We start from the raw sequence: 22,380 nt of genomic DNA, 5'->3' as shown, positions 1-22,380 counted from the left end.
GGCCAAATGAACCTTGTAAACAATTAAATTCATTCCGTTTATTACATCCATGCAACTTCTCCAAACTATATTGCATGCACGCACGAGATGTGCAGGAGGTGACTGTAACTGCACTCAGAAGCAAGGTGGTAATTAAGTTCATAAGCAGCTTTTGGGGGAGAGGAAATTTTTGTCAAAGCCGCCATTTTGTGAGAGAGTGTGTGAGTGAGTGTGTGTGAGTGTGTGTCTGCCTGCCCCCAGCAGTTGAATGCTTGGAGACTGTGTGTGGTCCCGTTTTGGACAGCTCTCAACTTTCCAAAAAGATTTGTCTCCGGCTGCAGGGAAAAAGCGGAGCGAGGACAGGAACTGGTGTTTCGCGGAGCGGGGAGGCTGCTCACTTGTTGTTTTTGTCAGAAACGACTTATGAAGTCCGAAAAATTTGAAGGCAAAAGGGGAACCGTGCGTATGGGTGGTGCTTTCGGGGGGTTAGGGGAAGGGGCTGTGCTTTTTTCCTTCCCTTTGATCCGCATTCCTGCACTTGGGGCTAGAGTTGGCTGTAGGAGTCATGAATGGAGGAGCAGATTTTGGTGCTGAGTTATTGAGTAGTATTTTTTTTTGGCCATGAATAAAGAAACCTGATGAGTTTGTGCCTGGTTGTTGTCGTCACATTTGTGTGGCTACCTCTCCGTCTCCCGCTCTCCCTCGAATGAAAAGGAAAAAACAAAAACGCGTAGCTCATGAGATCAAACTTGAAAGCAGAACGGGGTCCTGTGCAGATCAAACACCCCCACCTCCTCACCGGGTTGGCTGTTCTCTCCTTGCGTGCTGCTGCAGGGGTCTGACAGACAGCGTGTTGGTCTAATCTGTGGCGCAGGCGCAGTTGGCAACGGTTTAGGGCGAAGGGGAGCCTCTTTAGCACAGGGCTCCTGATTGGAGTCAGAGGAACACACTGTTTTTACACCCCTTTTCACATGTCAGACCACGGTCATGTGTGCTACAGAGAGGGGGCACCTTATGAAACTGAACGTTAACGGCGAGACAGAATAAGAATTTGAAGGATGTAACCTTGCGCTCTGGTGACTTGTGATTAACTTTTCTCTTTATTTACTCTTCCATGTCACAGTGCCCTTCGGAGAGCTCCTCTGGAAACAGTGAATTTAGTCATATTTTGGCAAACCTGTTATTTGGAGCTTTCGAGCGTGCAGCAGAGAATCATGCTGTCGCAGTTATTTGAGTTTCTGCGGATGCTTCTCCAGTTTGTGAGAGAAAGTTGCCTTTCCATGTGTGTTTGGCAGACAAAGCATCATGTCGGTTCAGGCTGGGCACCTTGTGATTGTTTTTGTCATTATTCTTAGATGCCTTGTGCACTTAAAGTTTAAAACAGAAGACTGTCTCTACTTGAGTTGAATCAAACTCATCTGCACACAACTGATGCTTAAAGTGTTATATCGCCTTTGTTTTTTGAGCATCAGTGTTTTGGCATAGCTTTATGTTGAACCTGACACGCAGTTGAACCAAGACCAGTGACCTCTAGTAGACGTCTACACTGTGGGCTCATGCACACAGACCTACACTGACAAAGAGCCTGGGCTGCGGTGGTTTCCTAGGTCCCGGTACATGAGGGGTTCCAGATGTTGATAGGGAGAGATCTGTTTGTTTAGATTAGACTGCACAGCTGAGGGATAGATTAGTTCTGCCTGGACCGTGGAACGCTGTGCTGGGCCGTGCTGGGGGACTGGCCCATCGTCTGAGAGGAAAAAGAGGAGAGAGGAGGAGAGGACAGAGCGGCTGTTTATGTTTCATTTGGAACTGCCCTCCGCAGGCGACCCGTGGACGACCCCGCCTGGAAGCTGTGTGGCCTGTTGACGCACTCGCATGCACATCCACACACCGCACACCCAGCTCGCGTTAGATCCCTCCCGATTCAAGCGCGTTTTTTTTTTTTTTTTGCATCCGTGATCTCATGTTGTGTCTGTCGTCACCTGCTCTCTGGCTCTCTGGACCACCATTAGCCGCGCACCGGAGCCGGCTCGTGTGTTTATTCTGCGTGCCGTCACGTGCCGCAGCTTTCGCAGGGATCGTCTCCTCTCACACAGTGCTCACTCAGCTCTGTTTATAAACACTCAGACACAGGAAGTTCTGTTTATTAGACAAAGCGACAGAGACCAATTGGGAGCGAGACAGCGTGCCTGCTCAAAGAGGCGATTGTGGCAACCTCTGAGGATGCATTGGCGGGGGGGTTTTGTGTTTTGCTCAACATTTCAGGAATGATAGCCATAGTTTTTCTTTATCCTGCCTCGTTCTTACTGCAGATCTCATCCACACTGTAGATAACCGCCGTGTGTATGTCCACTGTGACACTGACAGGAAATTATTAGCTCAAACAGGAAGTTGTAGTATTGTGCTCTCCTATCTCCACACAAACGTGGCTTGCTGCCCTCTTTGTGCTTCCCTCGATACCCGCGTTCAACTCCACATACATCCTCAGTTTCAAATAGCAGATGATTCCAGATGATCTTGCGCTGATTATCCATAAGCCACATTCAGGGAGCGGAGACATAGAAGAGAAGAATAAGACCCCTTCAAAGGTCCTCTTGGCCACAAATGGAAAACGGAGCCATCCCTTGGCATTCTGGGTTAAGGCAAACATAGGCCAAATTGTAAAGAAAATAGCAGCGCCGGCTGCCTCTAATTAAAACAGTATCGCGTAAACATTGGCCTTCCTGTAGGACGGCCCCTCACTCCTTCGCTCTGTTTCTGTGCTGAGAGAGGGGCTGGAGATGTGGCGGCGGTTGAGGGGCTGCGTTGATGGGCGAGGGAGGGTACAGGCAGGAGAAGTTCTGGAAAGCTCAAGCTCCGGGCTGAAGGTTGAAGTTGAAACTGGGGGTTAAGCAGATGAGCTGGAGCTGTAGTGTAATCTGGTGCCGCCTATAGCTTTAGCATAGAGCAGATGGGGTTCAGGATTCAGAGGAAGTTCATGTGTTTTCATGGAGAAACATGTGAGTGATTCAAGTTGGAATAAGTTTATGGCCTGGACCGCAGCACAGGGCTGTGGGTTGTAGTCTCAAGGCCACAGACTGAGGGGAGGCCCCAGGTCCTGGAGCACTTTCTTGGGGGACATAAGTGTAGAGGCCAGGGGCCACGGGGGTAGACCCCTGGGACCCTGAGGTCATCTCGTAGAGGCCCCCGCTATTTAAAACCTCACCTGATACTCACCCTGTGGCCTGGGTGCAGAGTGAAGACTCACAGCAGAGGGAGGTGGGGGTGGCTGAAGGATGGAGGAGTGGAAGAAATGCAGCAGAAGTCGCAGCTGTCACCAGGCATTGTTTGTGTCCTGGATATGTTCACGTGTGTGCATCTGTGTATGCCTGTATGAGTGCATCTCATGAGCCAGATGTTGGTAGGAGTGTGCACATTGTTCTCCTGTGTATGATTTTGTGTTTAACCTTTTGACATCTGTCCTCCAGCAGAGGGCAGTGAATCTGATATCATTTGTGCTCTAATCTCTGAATCACTGTGTCATAATAACTCTTAATAAAAAAATCCAAGTTCTTCATTAGTGTAGGACATTATTCCTGCTTTTATGAGTTAATAAATGTCTAATGAAATCCCTGCATGTTCAAGATTTATTGTCTGAAAATTGACAGCGTATTCCTGATATCAACATTGTAACAGTTCAAATGGTGCCAATCTATGTTTGTTAGAATCCCGAGCCTGATTTAAGGTTTCAGAATCCAGCCCCTCCCTCCCCTGTGTGTCTGTTTTGTATCTAGTGTGATTAAGAGCTGAGTTGACAGAGTTGGTGGTTGTTTTGTTGTTTTGCTGGTAATGGCAGTGGAGAAGGGAGCGGTATAATGTATAAAGTGCATGCGGAAGAAGCCTTGACATCCTTTCTTGTGGACTAAGACGAGGAGGAGGAGGAGGAAGGAGGAGGAGTGCCCCGAATGTGGCGTCTCCACTGAGAGGATTGTGGTTTGCATGATTGAATTATCCAGCTTTTTGATGTGTATGAGAGCACTGATACATGCACACACACATTCACATATGCAGAGAGGCTTTTTGGGAGTTTTTGGTTCTATGAATGAGGAGGTGGTTGACCAGGGCTGGCATGGCAGGCTATTTTGATTTGCTATTTTCTCTTCTTCATCTTCTCCTTTTCATCTGTTTTCCTCCTTTTACTCTCTCCTTCTCTCACTCACGCTCTATCTCCCGCCGCTTTCATTCAGCAGCCGCAAGCAATCACATACACAAACGCGCCCACACCCAATAGTTTTTCCTTGTTTGCACAGAATACGCTGCATAGAGTCATCTGTCTTTCTCTCTCCATCTATTTCAAATTGTGAGCATGCACATACACACACACACACACACACACATGTGCACACCTTTTTTTTTTTCATAGATCTTCCAAACTGGACTCAATTAAGTTTGTGTTTATCAGTTCACTACAAACAGGATTAAACCTCTATAGAAGGAATAACATTCCAGCGTGTTGTGTTAAACTTTACGAGTTGATGAAAAGTGCAGGCTAGCTGGTGAGGGATTTAGTGTGGGGAAACATTGCGCCTCTGGTACTGTACACAGACTTACAGCGCTGTTTTCTCAAGCAGCGCTCCCTCACTTGAAGGCAGTTTTGTGTATATTAGCCCTACTTGGCGAAAGCAAACGCGAAATAACTTTTAAAAATTTGCTCGTTAACCGTGCCGTGTGTGTCTGCATGTGTGTGCGCGCGCGCTCCCATTCACAAACGACATCCTGAGATGCCTCCAAGCTCTCTGTTTACATTTTGCATTCTTTCAGGCGCTCTTATTCAAAAACCAGAGCCCTGCGAATGACCGACCACAGGAGACTGTGGAGAGAATTACCCTCCCCCTTCTACCTCCTTCTCTCTCTCTCTCTCCCTCTCTTCTATCCCTCTCTTTTCCTCTCTGCCAGAAAGGTCTCTCTCTTTACCCGAGCCCCCCACCCCACCCCTACCTCCTCCTCCACCACTCCCCCGTCCCTGGCTGGAGAGAGTGGCCTCAGAATGCCAGATGTATTACAGAGTGAGCCACGGCAATGTAAACACTCAGCCCTGCCATGAGAGCAGGGTGGTCTGGCCTCCCTCCTTCCCTTCCCTCCCCTCCTATCCCTCCCTCCCCTCTTCCCCTTTCCTCTCTTCCCTCCCTCACAGCACTGACTGCCAGAGGGGTGGAGAAAGTACAAAACAGCAGAGGGGAGAGTGTGTGCGTGTGTGTGTGTGTGTGTGTGTGTGTGTGTGTGTGTGTGTTGGGGGGGTTAACGGAGCGAGGAAAGAAGCAGGAGCATAGTAGCTGTAGTGTGTTTGTGTTTTGGCTGCGGTGCCTACCGTACACCAGGAGAGAGATTGTGGTGTGGAGTGATGCTTTTCAGACTGCAGCGCCGAGAATTTTTCATGCAAACATACTATAAACATCTCAAATTGTGTGTGTCGTTGGAATTTTTCAGCCCCTCTGGCACACATGGGTAATGTACGTAGAGGTATAGTTCATTGCAATTCCTGCAGCGCAACGTCATAGAAATCTGGCAGCAACGGCAATTACACAAGTACCACACATGCACACGCAAGGCATAAAGATAGAGAGATATAAAACATTTCCTCTCTCGGATGATTGAGAGTGTTCGGAGCCCCCAGATTGAGTCAGTATGCGTCAGAGAGGACTAGTCTCAGACCGCCCTGCGAGTCTGACTGAGGTAACAGGAACGCTTGTTTCTGACACAACAGGTTGTTGTGTTGTGATGTGCAGCGGGCCCCGACGGGTGTCGCTCCTTTCTGTCATTGTCTCGCTGTTCTTTTCTGTTGGATGTCGAAACATTTTTGAGTTTAGGCCACGTGCAGGACAGCAAACTCTGTGTAGAAAAAGAGATGAGCATCTGCACACTGGATTCAAACTTTATTGGATGGAAAAAAGCATTGTTTCAACCCCACTGGGTCGTCATCAGGCGTACCGCCTAAAATATCGCCTTTTCCAGTCCAGATTTTGGAGGGTGAACCCAGTTTCCTGATACATTTTTCTAGCTTGTCAGTAGCACTGTCTCAGATTCTAAGGCTTGTTTGCTTGTCAGTATTTTTAATTTAAAGCTGCTTTTATTAATGATTTTATTTTGGTAATGGCTCAAATTGTGTACTATGAAAGTGGTAGCTAGAAAGTGACAAACCCACAGAGAATAATTACCCCGCTGCAGCATCTTTCAGCTCATTGTTTTGGTTTTCTGACCCGCAATTTTGCTGTTTTAGTTTGCTGTCACCGCTCTCATCAGTGCAGTTTTCAGCCACGCACGCCATGCTGCTCCTTAGGCGAACGAGCTTGGATAAAACCAGCCGTTCACTGCCTCCCCGACAACAGCCAGCAGACAAAGTTAGCGACTAGCTGATTAACAAAGTGGAGCATTTAGTGTCTAAACAACCAGATGATTCCCCAAGGAGTTGGTAGAACTCTAACTTTCTACCTGAAATTTGAGTTCTGCCTTTACACAACCAAAACAGGAAGAGGCATTGTTTTGCCCAGTTGCTGTCCCCAGGCAACGGTCGAACAACTGGAAGAACCGTGGAAACTTTACGCTGCAAAAGATGAAGAACCCTGCTAATGGAGGAGGCAAAGAAGGCAAAGAGGGAGAGTGATAGAAACTGAGGTAGAACAAGAGTGAACGGACGGGCATTCATTTGATGGAGAGCGCTGGTGTTGTTTCAGAGGTTGTTCCCTCGTTGATATGTGTTTCCCCTTACCACCGGGACTTGAGACGGCTCAAGACTGTTTCCACTTTTAATTGCTGAGAATATTTGAATTGCGTTAATCAGATTGTACAAGCAACTGATGCACCGAAAAATGTAGGCTATTGTCATAATCCTCAAACTAAGGTATCAGTGTACTGTCTTGATGCCGGCACCATCAATTTCAAATGATACCTAGTCCCAGTGACCATAAAATTATAAGTGCAAAGGTAGCCATAGGAAATTAAAAGCAAGAATGAACTGGAAAACATTTTTTTTTTTTTCATCTTTCCTCCATTCACTCACTCTCTCTCTGTCTTCTATTCCACACTTCGGAATGTGTGATTTTGGGATACCTGGAATCACGGGCCATCTTTCCAGGAAATGACAGAGAGATGGCTGGTTGAGATTGGCTGTTCAAGCTCATGTCACGGTCTGTTATGGCTGGGCTGTGGGCCAATCACAGGGCAGTAAAATGCAGCAGGGGGAGATGGCTCACCTGGCTTACATTGGACAGGCACCGACAGGAGAGATAGGATGAGATTTTTTTCTTTCCGACGGAACTGTAGCTAATTGATGAGCTGATGCAGGGTTTTTGTTTTTTTCTAAGAATTTTTGAATGTTTCGTATGTTTTTACGTCACAGTGGCAGCAGCATCAAATCTCACACATCTCTCTCGGTCTCATGCACCATTAATACGTCCTTTCCTTGAGTATTTTTAATTGAACCACAACCACTGCACACATGCATGCACATGCTACCAACAGACTTTCTGTCAGCATTTTCTGCCCCTACTACTCTTTCCACTGCTCTGAGAATCCATTGGCATTGAATAGGATTTTTTTTTTTTGGGGGGTGGAGGTGGGGGGTTGGGAGGGGAAAGTGGGACCTGAATGAAGGCAGCAACGTGGAAGAATCTGCCCATTGAGGAGTGTGTGAATGTACACCTCGGGCCCAGGGGAAGCTGCATTGGGAGCCAGCCGACTGCTAAATACACCCATTTTAGGGGCTGCAGGGGCCGGACAGGTGATTAGCATAATCAGGGGCGAGGGGAGCCATACATATGGTAATGCTGGAGCTGGGGGGTGAGGGTTGGTGGTATGGGTGGGGGTTCGGAGAGGAGGGGGGGGCAGGGGTTGGCAGCTGGGGTGTCACATTTGTGTCAGGGGTCGGGGATCTCGGGGGCGTCTCACTGCATGAGGAGACACTCTGCTCCAGCTGCACGTCAGAGCACCTCCGCTCTCTGTTTCTTATCTTTCCCTCTCCTTTCTGTCACCCTCTCACTTCTTCCCTATTCTCTCAGGGAGTCACACACTCTCTACCTTGCTTGGTGTACCCTTCCTCTGTGTGGCAGCCCCCAGCCCTCCTCTTTGAAAGCTGAAAAGGGGAGAGGGAAAGAGAGAGAGAGCAAGGGGGAGAGCGAGGGGGGCTCGCCGTGGGTCAGACAGGGTCTCAGCTCTCAGTGAGGCCTTTCATCACATATTTGTGGCTGTGTGCACACCTGCATTGCAGAGCCCACATTCAAAACTACTATTACTGCTTTGCATACTGCTGTGTATGGCGCTACCACAACCAATGAAATGCGTACTTCGAGTACTCTTGCCACTGCTGCTACAACAGAGAGAGCGTGAATGCAAGACTGCCTATAAACTCAGTTAAAAATAGTGGACTCATGTTGATGAGGGAGTACTAGGCCCTTCACAGTAACTGCTTTTGTTGGACGATATTTTATCAAAAAATAATTGTGATGAATGATAATATTGACCCTTTCAAAGAGAAATGGACTTTTAATTCTTAAGAATATTCCCACATGGGAATTTGAATGTTAAACAAATATTAGAATATCCCAAATAAAGAAAACATAAACAGATAAAAGCTTCCAACAAAAACAATAGATTAAATTGACTCTTGAGCTCTGTTAACATGTCCCTATTGATGGTCCAGATGATAAAATGTGTAAGTAGAGAGGATAAGCAAGAAAATGCAATAGTATAACTAATGTAAGAAGCTTATAGACAGCAAATGCATTGAGATTCATTCAAATCTGTCACCTTTCTTCATAGATTTCAACAAAACTGCATTCACATAGCTCTGGGATGTGACTATTTTGGTCACACATGCATCCAGAAATTAAAATGTATTATTGGGTGCAACTAAATTATGTGCTGGTGCACCCAAATGAAAAAGTTAGGCGCACCAGTGATGTCTATGTGAAAAGTTTGTCTGGAGCCCTGATTCATTAGTGAAAGTGGAAAATGCTAAAGTTGGACTTGGGCAATCAAATTTTAAAAATGCTAAAGTCACGCTTTTGCTCTTCAACTAATGCAATCCAGCAGACGATAAAAGGGATATTATCCTGATACCAGAAAACATGAAAGACGTCCAAGTCATAAGACAAATTCTGTAAACAATTCAAGCTGATGTTTCTTTCAAAAGCTGTGGTACATTACATTTTGTTTTTTGATCAATTGTTAACTGTTCATAATTCGAACTGACAGATGCATCTCATCAATTGTTGACATTTTTCCAGATCTCGAGTGGGACAGTCAAGATGTAGCAGCAGTATTATGAAGTGACAAGAGTTTATTTGGCAGGAAAATCCAAGATGGAGTTAGGGACAGACAGAAAGTGACAGCAGATGGTAGAAGGTAGAAGCAGATGAATGGTGCAGGAAGGCAACAGGTGGGTTCTTCTAAGTGATCAAAGCTCTTGTCAGGTGATTGGCAACAGCAGCTGAGTAGGAGATGACCAGGAAGGAGGTGGTGGTGACACGAGGAGGGGACTTTAGTGTGGGAAACTTTACCGGAACAGAGTGAGCAGTAGCAGGGAACAAATAAGGCCGAATGAGAGGCGTTTGAGAAAAGGATGCCACTTGGATTTGTAATAACGCAAATGCATCATTAGTTTATCTTCTGTGCATTCCTCTTTAACTTCCAAAGTCACCTGGATATCTGATTTGCTATATGAATATACTGTATTTGCTTAAGTGAGGTTGAGGAAAACTGACCACTTATGAGGACCAAGATTTGACCGATTGAACAACGGTTTTATCAGGGCTGATACTGATTATTAGTAATTAAGGTGATAACTCATATTTGGTTACATACAAATACACATTTGCAGTAACAATGAAAGTCTTATTTTCTTTTTGTTTTCTATTTAAATCTGGCACAAAAAACACTGACTCCGATAATCGGAAAAAGGTTGGTAATCGGCCAGACCCCTAATCAGTCAGCCCTTATTTATAACAAAGGAAATGCATCTTGACTTTCATTGCTAAAGCTCATAAGTAACTTTAAAATCAGCCTTTGCAGGAGCAGCTGTGTCCGATTTTCCATAAGAAGCCTGTAGTTTCAGGTTGTTTTGTACACTGAAATGATCGCTCTCTTCTCTCTCAACATTTGTCTTATCTGAAAACAGTCACATGAAAATATGCATTGATTATTTTCACATTAGCCTTTTTGTTACACGGGACATCTCATGCAACAGGTGTCACCCTCCATGTTCGGTCTTCTAGTGAGGTATCGGAATATCAAAATTTGATCGGAACTGAAATAAAGTGCATTGGTGCATCTCTGTTTTTATGTAACGGCTTGAGTCGCTTCCTTGAAGTGGCTTTTTGTAGTTTCTGAATGCTCTTCCAGACTGTATCCTCATGTCGCTGTTGTGCCTCATCCTCCTCATCTCTCTGGCAGCATAGAGGCCTCAGGGTATGGGAGGTTGCTGTAGACTTGGTGGTAGAGAGATGACCTGGTTTTGGGGGGCTTCCTCCTCACCACAGGGGGTCCCTGCTGAGAGGGGGCTTAATCCAGCTAATCCTCTCTCTGCACACACACAAGCACACACACAAAGATGTGTTTAGCCACATGCACGTACATACAGTATATTCACATATGCATGCATGAGGTCCTGCACAGTATCAGATCTCTTTTAATGGTGGTGAAAGTGACAGGGGGCTTTTGACTGGAAGGACGGAAGCATTATTTTTTTTATGATTGATCAATTATATATGTGAATGTGTTCAAGTAGAGATGCACTACTATGTTGTTTCTGTACAGTACAGTGTGAGCAAAGTGTGCATGTGTGTGTTTTTAATACCAACATCACACTGGAGAGTTGTAGGAGTCGTTTGCCGCCGGCGGTGTGTGTTTTCCTTGAAAGTGCGGGATGCTTCCGTTGTCAGGCGTGAGAGATGTGCAGGGGGTGGGGCCATGCTGTTGTGTGTGTTGCATGGAAAAGGGAGAAAGTTGGCGAGGGGAAAGGGGGGGTGGGCTGGCTTTGACAGAGGGGCCGGGCTGATTGCCATCATGATCTGGCCAATCACAGCGTAGAGCTGAATAGAGCAAAGAGAGAGAAAATGAGAGTATAAAGAGGAGGGGGAGTTCTGGACTGAAAGGAGGGAGGGGGTGATGTCAGTTCCTTAGAAACCTACTTTCTCTCCTTTCGTCCCCACCGCCCCCCGTTCCCCTACTTTGAGAATAGGGGGGACCAGGGGTTAATGTTATGCAACACACTGAATACCCGCACTGAGCGCTCCAATACAGTGACACATATAGTCTTCTTCTCTTCTCCTTCTTCAGTTCTGTGTAGGTCTGTTTTTGAGAAGTGCTTAGTTTTATAGTGTGTGTACCAGTAGATGCTTACGAATATATACAGATATAACACACATACACAGGTGGTCGTACACGCGACCCCACTCCTCACAGGTGTGTGAGTGAAGAGATGGCTGGTAGAGGGCAGTGCTGACATGATTGATTCATGGCTGCACTGATTAACCTGAAGATTAATTTCTTGATTCATTTATCAATCGTGCGCTCTGTGAAATGTCAGACTGATAAATGCCCATCACAAGTTGCACATGTTGGGAATTTTTTTGTTTTTATCAGTTTAATGTCACTGTAAGTTTACCCTCATATAGCCAGACCACACTCTCCACACTTTGTTTTGCCAGTGCTGGAGAAAGGAACGCATTTCTTATTGCCATAGGGGGAAAACCACGGCGCTACACCCAGGATGCAGCGATGGTGCTTTTGAATAACCGTGCATTTTCAGCGTGTACGTTGATAGATCGGAGGTTGTTGTGTCATGAAGGGACAGGCACTTTGAATGGTAACACGCAGATAGCGCCTGAAATAGACGGCTAGTGGCAGACTTATACCAACATCATACTTCCTGTGGGTCAGCATACTGTAAGTTTAATATTTTGGCATTTTTGTCTGTGGGTCAGAGCAATTCAGCCGTTTTGAGGCCTTATTTGGGCTGTGGTGACATCAGGTGGGCATCGTGTATATAAATAACTAAAAGATAATTAAAAATCACTATAAATTTGTTGAAATGGAAGAAAGTGAGGGGTCGAGTGAGGAGGAGAGAGAAAGTGAGTGACAAAACGGAGCTGGTATGGGAAGCATTTAAAAGTCAGTGACACTTTCTTTTAGGTCACAGCAGCTGAGCCTGGAGCGGGACACCTTCAAGATATCAACACATGCCGGGGTCAACCAGTTTTCTTAGGGGAAGGAATATGGGAATATGTGTCATTGAAGAAACACAGCTGTGTGTACACACACACTCACACGCACATGCTCGCACGTACACCAGTGCGCTCACACACAATCGCACACATTTTCTTGGTCCAGCTGGGGTGTTAATTTCACCCCGAGGCTGCGCGAGTGTTGACCCCAAAACGCTGTAACCTCGTGAAGTGTGGAATTCTCTAAGCCCGAGGCCGTGATGTGCTGTTTCCTGTAGAGAGAGAGTACATTCCTTCGACTTGTCCCATTCCTCGCTGCTCGCTGTAAACTCAAGGTCTTTGGGTGGCAGTCCACAACGTGGAATGTGTTCAAAACAGACAGTGAGCCCTTTCTACGCTCGTCCCTCCGGTCTTTTTTTCAATCAATCTTCCCTCATCTCCTCGCACACGTTGAAACTGTGAATCGATGCGTCCATTGCCCCACGCTCATGTTCCCATTTTTCCTCTTGGCGCTTTAGCCAAGCCCCGGGGCTAGCTTTGCCTCTGAGCGTTGAGTGTACCAGACAAGTTGACTTGTTAGTGCACTGTCAGTGTGTGTAGGCTCTAAATCAGTTCCATGCGTGCTCTTTTGCAGGCAGGGCTGGTGTAACGTAGCCGTGTAGCTGGCCTAGCAGTGGAAAGCATGTCGCTCCGGTTAGCCGGGGCCTGCTATTAATGATGAGTATTATAAACATGCCTTCAGACAGGATCAGATGGGAATGCTGTTTGGGTCCAGAAAAAAAGAAATCAAGTGTGTTTTCCTAATGCCCCAAGACATGGCCCCCTCCCTCCCTGTTCCATTGGTCTGACTGGGTGGTCCAGCTCAGCAGAACAGGCATGCTTATGTTCAACTTTAATGCCATTACAATGGGCTGAAAATATTCAATCTATGCCTGCTGTTGCACGAATCGAGCGGAATTGTTAAATTGGATTAAGGCATAATAAAATGTTACAGATTTTTCACACAGTCTGCTCTCTCACTGGGCATTTTCCATGTTGTGTGTGTGAATGGTGTGTGAGCAAGGGAAAGACGATGACTATAAATTGCACAGGCTTTCACTGAGCTTTCAGTCACCGATGATTGAAGGGCTCTGCTTGTAAATCAGACAAAGATACACTGAACTGAGGGATGCACTTGCAGGCGCACACACACACAACTTTTATTGGGCTTTTAATTGTTGTTATTCATTCGTTTCATCTTGTGTTTGAACTGAAAATTTGAGACTTTGTCCATGCTTGCATGACTGCAATTGCCTGCATTTGTTCGTGTGTGTTTGTGAGAGAGACTTTGCCAGACTTGCCTTGGCTGTACTGGGGTGGAGCAGGGCAGCTAAAGGGCCTGAAAGGCTGCTTTTGTAGCTCGGGCTAGCTGAGAAGCTCAGAGCGCACGCACAGGGCTTAGTCCCACCACGATACTGGGAGCAAAGCCTGGAAGAGAGCCTCCCTCTCTTTATCAAACACACACACACATACTGTCGCGCACATATGCAGTCAATGTGGTCTGGCGCTGCTGACTTGTTAGCAAATTTGAGTAGAAACGTTGAGCTTGTTTTAGCGAGAGGTGGATTTGTTGAGGTGACGTTACTGCTGTGGATTCAAAGGAGGTCGGGTGTTTGGCGTTGTAGTGGTACAAGCTCACTGTTAGCAAAGTGCTTTTGTTCAAGATACAAGTCTGATAGTGTGGTGGCCAGGCTGGGATGACTCTGGGTTTGCTTTGCACAGAGGATCACTTCTTGAGCCACAGATGTTTCAGCGCATGGTGCTGCTTGTGTGTTTGAGTGGTGCAGCTGTGTTCAGGCTGTCTCACCTTCTGTATTGGAAAGATATTTGTACCTGTGATATATTCTTTATATTGAAAGTTTTACATGTATTTACTAAAGTAAGTTTAGTTTTTAAAGCACATATTCAAGGCCAGCCATGTAGTTGGTTCTACTTTGATCCTTAGATGTACTTTGGGGCATTTTCTCTCCATTTTTCTCTCATCTGTCAGTAAAGTTTTTCCTAACTGTTGAATGAGGAATTTATTCACTACAAAATGTGTCAGTTAGTGGCTTCTTGCAGCAGAAACACAACTTTTGTATGTATGTGGTCATGAAACTTAAGTTAAAATCTGGTTACACCTGAAAAAAACTGCATGTTTTGGGGTGAAAACATGTTAAAAGTGACAACAATGAGCCCTAAATAATCAAATTGATCTAATACAAATGCAGTGTGTTTGGATATATGGACAGAGGGTGTGGTTATGCAACATGTTCGCTCTTCTTTCCGCAGTTGGTGGGCGTGTGAACCAGGAACTGAAGTACACGCGACAGAAGATAGGCGAGGAGGCCATGTTTAACCCTCAGCTGATGATCCAGACGCCGCGGGAGGAGGGAGCCAATGTTCTAACGGTGGAGGCTCTCCTGCAGCACCTGGAGTCAGCTATCCGAGCCAGCAGAGTTCATGTTTACCTTTATAACAGGTAACTAAATAGTTCATGTCTAAATGTGTCCCGGCCTTGCCTGTCTGTATTTAAGCATCATATTTTCCACTTCTGGACAATTAGAGTCAATTTGTTCCTCTAAAACAACATTGTGTCACAGGGCAGTTGAACTACAAACAAACAAACAACAGAAGCCCTGCAGTAAATATGTGAATCTTGTGTCAATTTTTCCACAGAGTCAACTCTTGTAAGTTTTGAGTTAGTTGTTTCTGGCATTGTTGTATTGCATTGCCCTATATGTCTGATTCAGGGTTTGTACTAAGTCCTGAAAGTTAGGAAAATGCTTCATTTTAACTGTTTAAAGTGTAAAGGTAAGGAATAAATTTGAATATGATCCTCAATATAATCTTGTGTTTCATCTAACTCATGTACACAATCGTTTGTTTGTTTGTTGCCTCCTGGCATATCACACCAGATGTGGGGCAGAGAAGACCAGAGATTGACAAAACATACAATCATAGTTGATAAAGTAAACAAATTGACAATATACATTGATTGCTGTGGGTATAAAGGAATTTTTTTTGCAGTTTATCGCATCTGTGGTAACAACTTAGATGTGATGATAAAGGCTACGTGAGTCCTTGTAACTTGAAACTCTAGCATACCTGTATATCATGTATTCAGCTTTGTTTTTGCAAGCAGCACCTCATAACGATGAAAGGTATATTGTCACATGTAATCAGTCAGTCAACTGAACAGAAACTCTTTTGTTCTCCTTTTCAGACAATGGAAATTAGAAGACTTATGCTACAAATCAGGAGAACTAGTCACAGAAACTCATGTTATGAATCAGGTAAGATGCTAATGGTTTTCACTCTCTGGATCACATTGAAGCCTTACCAAACAAATCAGTTTCCTTTTTTTCTGTATATACTTGCTGTTGTCAATGTGTGTCAACCCTGCTGTGTGTGGTCATGTTGTTTGTCCAATTAGATCATAGAAGAGCTACATCCCTGCCTCATCATCACCCCTTTGGACTGTTTCTGGGAGGGAGCCAAGCTCCAGTCTGGAATGGTCTATCTCCCGTAAGCATACGAAACTCCTTTCTACTGGACACAATCTGTTTTTTATGACGTGTCAGCACAATTGCAACACGCCAAAACACCATATCATCAGTTTGACTGTTCTCTCTCGAACATATGATCAAATGCAGTTTAAAAAAATCCTAATTGGGCACACACAGGGCTTTCCTTCTTGATTAAAGTGATGTTATGGAATTAGTGTATATGTTAACAGGATTTTCAGATTGTTCTCAAGAGAGAGATGTTGAGGAAAAGGAGGAGATCTGGATCTCTGGATCTCTGGATCTTGTTTTTGCCCCTTTCGTAGAGGCTGCCCGAACACGCTCAACCCATCCAAAGACACACCACAGAGGAACAAGAGTGTGTGTGTGTGCGTGTTAGTGAGTGTGTGTGTGTGTGTGTGTCCTGAACTCGTCCCCTCTGAAGGCTCTATTGTAGTGGTTGCTGGCATGCGTATCGCTGGCGATAGTTTCTCTCCAGCCCTGGGCCTCACACCATTGTCTGGCCCTTCTGTTGCTAATGGCCTGCTGCTACAGTAATACTCAGCAGACCTTTACCTCTGCAAGTGTGTGTGCATGCACATAGTGTGTGCCATTGCCATCAGTGCATACATGTGTTTCGTCGACGTGTGAAAGTGCATCAGCTTGAGCCTGTGTCATCAGAGTATGTGAATGTGTGTGTGTGCGCGTGTGCGTGCGTGTGTGTGTTGCCCGTTGGTCTCAGATGGTAAATAAGGTTTTTACTATGTTCTGGTTGGGAGGCTGGGAATAATAACCCAAGCCTGGTTAAGCACATACAATGTAGTCTGAATGACAGAGAGAGAGAGAGAGATTCAGAGAAAGAGAGACTGGAATGTGTGAGGCAAAGAGAGACAAGGACCGGTTCGGAGCAGGAATTCAGAACTGTGCCGTTGCATGATGGGAATTGGTCTCCATTTATTGTGTTCTGTCACCTAGCAAGAAAGAAGAGATCATTTTGTGCTCTCAAAAATGTGACCGTTTGGTGAGGTAAAGATTTGGGAGGCAATCACACCCAAACTTCTGACATGTGTAACTTATCTTTCAACACTTTGCAGTTCTGTTAACAACTGGAGTGTCTGATAAAACAGGCGTCTTGAGGACAAGGCTTCAAAAATTAAATAACACCTGAAATACGTTGAGGCAGTTAAACCAGAACAACGTTTTTTGGAATCTTATCAGCCAAGAAACTGAGCTCGCCTGTGAATGGAAACGCATCATCAGATTTGATGTAAACGTTTTTGCATGTAGTGTCTTTAGTCTTTAGTGAAAAGTAGTATAAAGCCTTTGTGGCTCCAGAGGAAGCTGCATGTAATCTGATAAATTTTCATTCAGTGTTGCATTGTGGGTAATGACAGCATCTGGTTTGGAAAGCAGTCCACTAGTCTAATATTGCACCCCTGTAACACTGTTGGACTCATTATGGACAGTTTATAAACACATGATCAAATCGATTCGCCAGAGCCAGAGATATCGCCTTTTTTACAATCCTGTTATTACCAATAATCCTGTTATTACCAATAAGAAGGATGGCTTTTATATGTGATAAAAGTATAAATAGACTTTTACTTAAAATACACTTGAAAAGTGCCCATAAACAAAAACACAGCACCTCAAAGCATGATTAAAGTCACAGTTTAACAGTACCCCTTGTTTAATTTTAACTTCACAGAGGTAAAGCCCCTCTCCAGTGGACCAACTTTGACCCGAAGGAGTTCCTCGAGGACTTACGAAAGGCAAACTTCCCCGTGGAAAGCTTTGAGGACATGTTGGAGAAGGCAGACGTCGGACACGGCTACATGGACAGACCGTGCCTGAACCCCGCTGACCCCGACTGTCCCCTCACTGCGCCCAACAAGAACTCAACTAAGGTAGAGGCTCGAGTTTTTGGGTGTGAAAATCTGTGTACGCATGCAACATTAATACGTTTTGGTAAAACATCAAGCCTTTAGTTTGAGGCGAGCTGCTGACAGTTATTTTCTCGCCTGTTGCTTTTATTGCACCAGCCATTTGACGTGGCGCGGGCCCTGAGTGGCGGCTGCCATGGTCTGTCCAGGAAGTACATGCACTGGCAGGAGGAACTGATCGTAGGAGGGACCACCAAGAACGGCAGCGGACCCCTGCTCAGGTAACATACCCACACTTACACATACACACCCTCATAAACACTGCTGTGATCACTGCAGGGCTTATTCTGGAAAGAGTGTGTGTTTTTTGTTCTTTTATGCTCTCCAAAGCGGCGCATGCATGCGTGCGTGCACGCTGTGTGCTGTAAATCTTGCAGTCATTAGCAGATTCCAGTGAAATCTTAGAGCTCCAGCTGTTCCTGCTCAGCTCTGGCTGCTCTGCTTGGACACTACCTACTCATACACACACACACACACACACACACACACACGTGCACAGAGTGATCTATTGCTTGGCTAGTTTGTCAAAATATACAGTGATTTGGGGTACATGGACTTAATTCCAGCTCAAATACCAGGACAAAGCTTATAGATTATGTTGTATACCTATGGATATATAATACACTGTTTTATGTGTGAATAAGCTGTTTCCCTTCCATAATAGAACACACAGCATTCAGTCAATTACTATATGAGACACATAAAAATATTATATATCTCTATGTAAATATAAAACATGAAATATACACAGGAATTTAAAACATGAACATTTTTATTAAGCAATGAGAAGCTGCACAAATTATCCAACACTTTGCTCACGGGCCACTTATTTTAATGTGAAATTACAGTTTGGATGGTGCACGCGCATGCATGTGATACATACAAAGGCAAACCCCACACACACGCATTCACACACATACGGGTCACAGAGTACAGTGGGGTGCGTTGTTTGTTTTGCGGTCGTGTTTTTTCCTGGCAAAGTTGGGTCATTAGGGTGTCTGTGCGTGCCTGCCTGCCTGTTTGTGTGTGTGTACGTGTGTGTATGCGGTTTGGTTGCTCTATCCATCGGGCTGTTACTGCTGGCACTCAGTTTCTACATCTTGTTTGCTAACTGCCACCATTACCGTCATTATCACCGCATTACAGGCATCACATTCATAAAGAGAACGGCTAGCTAATGTCTGGTCCTTCGCTTCGTAAAATTTGACGATCCGAAATCACACAGGCTGAGTCGACTAGTGTTTCTTAAGCTGCGAACTACTCCAAAGTTATTTCTTAATGACTGATCGGTTGTATTTCTTTACCGCCTTCATCATGTTTGCACCAGGACTGTCTTTGCATTCTTCAGCACACAAAATCTGTCAGAACATGATCAGGAATTTTATAGATTGGGAGCAGATGTCCGTTATTTTATGGGATCAGGTACTTCCTTCCTTCCACTATCAAACCATAGAGACAAACAGTCTATACATTTTCTGAAATATAATTTTTTGCGCCATCTAACTTTTTTGTTTGGTTTGGAATAAGAACAAGAGAAAGCACCGCAGCCGTCCGTAAGGAGCAAATACAAATGAAAAACAACGTTTTCCAGCTCTGCATATTTCTTTGGATGCCTTCCGTTGCCATATTTTGTGATTGCAAGGAATATTAGCAGTGATGCAGTAAGGCACCTGAGAGGTACCAACCTGAAGGACAGAGAGAAGGATGAGATGAGAAAAGTTGGCGATTTTTGGGGCTTGTGCGACCAGAATAGTCGCACCCTGGAGCCCTGCAAGCACACAGATCTGATACTAAAACCTGGAGTTAAAACAATGCAGATCACTGATTGGTCTGAGTCTTTTCTCAGCTGTCTTCTGTCTTTCTGCCTGTCGCCTTTTCTCCAGCAAAAGTTGTTTCCTTGTTTCATTAAACAATCACACGGGCGTGCTGTTTGTAGCAGGTGTGTGGTCATGGGCAGGGCAGAGGAAAAAAATGGTAACCAGTGATGTACAGCAATGGTCACAGTGTGTTAGTTAATAAATGCGTCAGCTTTAATAAAAGCTAAGACTCTATCCCTGTGTTGTTTCCCAACTGCTGTAAAAGTGAAAGGAGTTACCCCTGAATCTGGCCAGTAGCAACCCTGTCCATTACCACGGGCTACTTTGATCCTAGATTAATGGTGTGAGTCCGCTGCTCTTAATGTGTGATAGCTCTGTGAATATGTTTTTTCTAAGCATTTTTAAAAACATGTTGCTCTGGGAGATTATTATGGACATTTTTCATTATTTTCTTTCATTGTATAGACTAAACGATTCATCAGTTAATCAGGAAATAATCAACAGATGAATTGAAGTGAAAACAATGGTTATTTGTAACCCCGGTATCAAAACTGTAGGCGGCTGAACAAGTGGATGTTTGTGTCGTGTGATGAATGAGGCAAGTCTCATGGCTGTGGGCATCTGTGTTCTTGGCTCGATACTCAGATCAGATGGAACAATATTATTCCGATGCAGCAGGTGTGCCGAACACACCGTTGTTTATGATGTCTGTCATCCAATACGCTCCAGGCGCTGCGGTTTGGATGTATTTCTTTTCACTCTCTGTTTAGTGGTTAAATTAGCAGCCTCTCTGTTCTGGTTTAGAAATTAGGGGAATTTTGGGCTGATGAGTTTAAGAGATTATTCCAACTTTTCTGCTTCTCCTGATGTAGTTCTAATAACCAAAGCGTTTAATGCTCGTCGGTGGTGGCAATGAAAGAAAAACACTCATAGTTTGTCTTACACATTTTAAAATATAAGATTCCTCGATGTCATCTGCTCATTTTAGAGAAAACTAGCTCATCGCCTTGTTGATCTCCTTGTGTAAACATGACACATCACTCCTTTCATCCTTCTTCTCCCTCTTTCATCCTTTCCTCCCCTTTTCCCTCCCTCTCACCCTGCCACACTCCCCCCTTCCCTCCTTTCCAGTGCCCAGGCCTTACAGACCATGTTCCAGCTGATGACTCCCAAGCAGATGTTCGAGCACTTTCGGGCCTACCACGAGGTTTCTCAGATCAACTGGAATGAAGAAAAGGCTGCAGCTATACTGGAAGCCTGGCAGAGGAGATACGCTGAGGTGAGGGCCAAAACACTCGAGAAACGAGAAAGAGAGACACAGGGAGAGAGAGAGAGAGAGAGAGAGAGAGATCCAGAAAAGAGGGCGAGGAAAGAGAAAAGCGAAAAGAAATCTACTCTAAATCCTCTGCAACCACATTGTAAATCACCGGCCGGAGACAGGTGAACATGGAAAGGCCCCATCCAAAAGCCGGGGCCCCTGATAGATACTAGAACCACTGTTGGTGTGTGGTAAAGGGCTAAAGCTCTCCTCTCACTGCTCAGCAGAGAGGAGCAATCGAGAAACGGGGTGAGCATGTCTGGAATACATTAAGGGAGTGCTGGATATCTCTCTCTCTCTCTCCTTTTCTCTCTTGCTCTCTCTCTCCCTCTCTCTCTTTCTTTAGCTCATGTACAAACACTCACACAAACACACACTCAAAAGTTCACACACAATCGCTTTCCCAGCTGTGGCCCCATTGGTGGCTCATGTGTGACATCATCTGGTCTTTGTTTTGGGGGCCCCAACCTCTGTTCGACATGGTGTGACCTTGTGTGTGTGTGTGTGTGTGTATATGTGTGTATTTGTGTGTGTGTGTGTGTGTGTGTGTGTGTGTGTGTGTGTGTGTGTGTGTGTGTGTGTATACAAGTGCGTGTGTGTGCACCATTCATCTTGAGGCCCGGGGATCACTGATAGAAAAGAGGTGTGATGTTTTTTTTCTCCATCCAAATGCAGTGTTTTTATCAATGGAAAACATAAAAGATGCCAAATAGTGTTAACTGCGTGTGTGTTTGTGCATGTGTGCGCGTGCATGTGCGCGTGTGTGTTCTGCACGATTAGGCGTGTCTGCGAGAAGAGTATGTGCATGCATGTCGGTATGTGCCGGACACATGTGCGAGTTCACACGTGGGTGCGAGTGTGTGTGTGATCTAGTGCGTGTTTCCTAATGTGTGTCAGCCAGCATTGCTCCCAACTGAGCTGTAACTGCAGTTCAATGTTGAAGCCATCTGTCTGCCCCGAGATAGTGAGAGAGGGAGAGGATGGGTCATGGTACTATCTGCAGATTCTCCCAAATACCTCCCGCTGCAGAGGCAGAGCTCGTTACTCAGGGCTGTGATCGGTTTTCGCTGGGCGAGATGCACTGTTATGTTAAATAAATGTTATTTATCAAATGGGCTAGAAAACAGACTAGGTACAACTAATGAGGAAGGATCATGTAAAGAGAAGACGTGATAACAAGGAGGCTCAATTGCATATTCTGCTAGAAATCAGGTGGTTTGCAAGGGTCAGAAATACTCCTTTCACATTAGACAAAACCCCACCAACACCCACTAACATGTGGCTTTTGTTTTCAATATGAATGTGTATAATCAGCATTTACACATGCGTCAGTTAACCCTGCAGCTGTGATGTAAACACAACACCCAGAGTTACACGCTAATATTCGCTGGTCAGGCTCGATGTTAGGATGTGTGTTGATGTAATGGCTGCTGGCTTGTTAACAATTATCCATCCGTCTCCGTCAGGCAGCGCTCGAACATCGTTCAGTCAGTGCTGAGTTTGAAAGAGAGACTGAAGTCAACAGATTTTTAAAAAATAACCGATGTTCGTGACCTCCATGCCCGTCACCTGCCTGATCGCCCCCCTCTTCCTCTCCCTGTA

General features: G+C 45.2%; 1 protein-coding gene across 1 annotated transcript in view; it reads left to right on the top strand.

Moving 5' to 3' along the window:
* The window catches only part of ptch1 (patched 1), a 51,801-nt gene that overhangs the window by 2,302 nt on the left and 27,119 nt on the right, over positions 1-22,380 (top strand). The window contains exons 3-8 of the mRNA XM_084360617.1: positions 14,487-14,676; positions 15,421-15,490; positions 15,631-15,722; positions 17,409-17,607; positions 17,743-17,864; positions 20,592-20,739. Coding sequence (XP_084216743.1) covers positions 14,487-14,676; positions 15,421-15,490; positions 15,631-15,722; positions 17,409-17,607; positions 17,743-17,864; positions 20,592-20,739 — 821 coding nt within the window. The remainder of the gene's footprint in view (positions 1-14,486; positions 14,677-15,420; positions 15,491-15,630; positions 15,723-17,408; positions 17,608-17,742; positions 17,865-20,591; positions 20,740-22,380) is intronic.

The sequence above is a fragment of the Pagrus pagrus genome (genome assembly GCF_965226575.1).
Source record: "Pagrus pagrus genome assembly, chromosome: 8".
Classification (NCBI taxonomy): domain Eukaryota; kingdom Metazoa; phylum Chordata; class Actinopteri; order Spariformes; family Sparidae; genus Pagrus; species Pagrus pagrus.
This window is presented reverse-complemented; position numbering and strand designations above follow the sequence as displayed.